Source organism: Sprattus sprattus (assembly GCF_963457725.1).
Source record: "Sprattus sprattus genome assembly, chromosome: 16".
In the NCBI taxonomy this organism is placed as follows: Eukaryota; Metazoa; Chordata; class Actinopteri; order Clupeiformes; family Clupeidae; genus Sprattus; species Sprattus sprattus.
The window spans coordinates 17,066,084-17,068,583 of NC_137914.1; the positions used below are offsets into that span (position 1 = coordinate 17,066,084).

The 2,500-nt window shown below is 46.6% G+C and overlaps 1 protein-coding gene across 1 annotated transcript in view; it reads left to right on the plus strand.

Annotated features, from left to right (window-relative positions):
* cacna2d3a (calcium channel, voltage-dependent, alpha 2/delta subunit 3a) overlaps window positions 1-2,500 on the plus strand; it is a gene marked incomplete at its 5' end in the record, with an annotated part of 162,966 nt that overhangs the window by 110,012 nt on the left and 50,454 nt on the right. Inside the window, 3 exon segments of the mRNA XM_080854608.1 lie at window positions 130-197; window positions 1,859-1,904; window positions 2,345-2,442. Of these exon segments, the coding sequence (XP_080710734.1) occupies window positions 130-197; window positions 1,859-1,904; window positions 2,345-2,442 (212 nt within the window).

Sequence of the window (2,500 nt, forward strand, 5' to 3'; positions counted from 1 at the left end):
AACAGTGTGTGTGTGTGAACTGCGCTTGTGTGCGTGTGTGTGTGTGTGTGTGTGTTTGTGTGTGTGTATGTGAATGTGTGACACATTATTATAGCCATACGTTAATGCCTGTTTTGTTCTCTCATGCAGTCTAGGGGTGGCTCTGTCCAGGGGACATGGGAAATATTTCTTCAGAGGGAGTGTCACCATAGAGGAAGGTAAGAGTCCACACACCCATCACACACCGACTGTCTCTCTGTCACTCAGAGAGAAAGAGAGAAAGAGATAGAGAGAGAAAACTTCTAAATGCTGCTATTGCTGCTAATGCTCTGAATATCCAACTTTCTGCCAGTCTTTCACCCTCTCTCACCCCTGTCCCACACAAGAGCTGCTTTCTGCTTTGTTTATTTCACAGAGGAAGTTAAGGGCCTTGGTTGTGTTTGAGAGAGGGCGTCTGAGTCTGTGCATGTGTGTGTTTCGGTGTGTGTGTATGTGTGTGAATGTGTGTGTGTGTTTTGTGTGTGTGCGTGCGTCTGTGTATTTGTGTGTGTGAATATGTGTGCCTGTATATATAAGTGTGTGTGTGAGCGTGTGTGTGTTCTTGCCAGGTACCCGTGTACTTCCTTGCGGTTCCCCCTGGATCATGCGTGTTAATATTCATCCTCACACACGGCGTGCGCATTTCAAAACACAGGCTAGCGTGTGGGACGGCGGGAGCATGACTTGGCGTTTCCCCCATGTTAAGAGATGTCAAGACTGATAGAAATGGACATTTTTCATCCTGCACAGCTGATGAATTATGAATGAAAGCTGCGGAGGGGGAACAGAGGAGAGTGGAGTGTCCGGGGCACACACACACACACACACACACACACACACACACACACACACACACACACACACACACACACACACACACACACACACACACACACACACACACACACAAGGATGATGGCGAATGATCACATCTGCTTTCATGCAGTACAGTTATTATAGGCCTGCTGCGCTGGACAGACCTCATGCCCAAGCACACACACACACAAATATGCATATACACACACACACACACACACACACACACTCACACACACACTCTCACACACACACACACACACAGATATATGTGTGTGTGTGTGTGTGTGTGTGTGTGTGTATATAACTATATATATATATATGTTTGTGTGTGTGTGTGTGTGTGTGTGTGTGTGTGTCTGTGCGTGTGTGTGTACGTGTGTGTTTATGCATATTTAGGCATATATATAAATGTGTGTGTTTGTGTGAGAGTGTGTATGGTAGAAACTGCCATACACATTCACACACAAACACACATGCAGCAGGATCTCTGTTGAGCTGGATGTGGGGCCGATCCTGCATCTGTGGTCTGCTGCTGTGGAGCGGCTAGCATTACAACATTAGATATGCAATTAGAAGGACATTAGGGAATGTTATTTTCCTCTCAGCAAGCTGTGTGTTTAGAGCTTTTTGATTGAGTTCAAAAGTCTTTCGCAACTTGACATATTTTATACATGACTAAACCTTGGTTGTTTGGATGTCGTCCTGCGAAGTTTTGATTGAACTTTGTTCACTTTATGTGTGTGTGTTTGTTTATGCGCGATTGCGTGTGCACCTTGGTGAGTGTGTTTATGAGTATTTATCACGCAACATGCCACACGGTGCTGACAGACCTCGTGGCGGCAATGCGTCGCCAGGGACAACCCTTCACCGTAGGAACGCAGATGGTGTGGGACTCTGTCGACCTGCGGTTTGCAAAGCAGTGTTCCAATGGCTCATGGGTATCTGTGTGTGTGTGTGTGTGTGTGTGTGTGTGTTTGTCCATGTGTCTGTGTGTCTGTGTGTCTGTGTGTGTATTTTTCAGGATTACATGACCTGGAGCACCCTGATGTGGCCTTGGCAGATGAGTGGTAATGCACACACACATGGAGCTCCCAGCATGCTTTTCTCATTGAATTTGTGGACCTCTTGTGGCGGTCCTTTCATGTGTGTGTATGAAGAACAGCATGTTTGGACTTTGAGTTCTGTTGTTTTCCTCTCTTGTTTGCTTTGTAAGAGTCGTAACGGATCTGTTTGTGTTACTGCTTTGTGTTGGTTTGAGGTTTTGTGTCCTATAATGCATGAAGGGGTTTGTGTGCTTGGGTATACATGCTTCTATATACGTGTATGTGTATGGTTGTGTTTTTGTGCCTGTCCATTTTCTTGTGTGTGTGTGTGTGTGTGTGTGTGTGTGTGTGTGTGTGTGTGTGTGTGTGCGCGCGCGCGCGCGTGTGTGTGTGTGTGTGTGTGTGTGTGTCTGTGTGTGTGTGTGTGTATTGGTGTGATTGTAACTTTGAGTTTTCCCGTGCAGGACCTACTGCAACACGGACGAGCACCCTGAGCATCGCTACCTGTCCCAGACTGAAGCCATCAAGCTCTACCTCAGTCGCCGGGATCCACACCTCAAGTGTGAGTACAGACACTTTCTAGTCTTCACTCATTCTCACTCGCTCACAAACTCATTCAC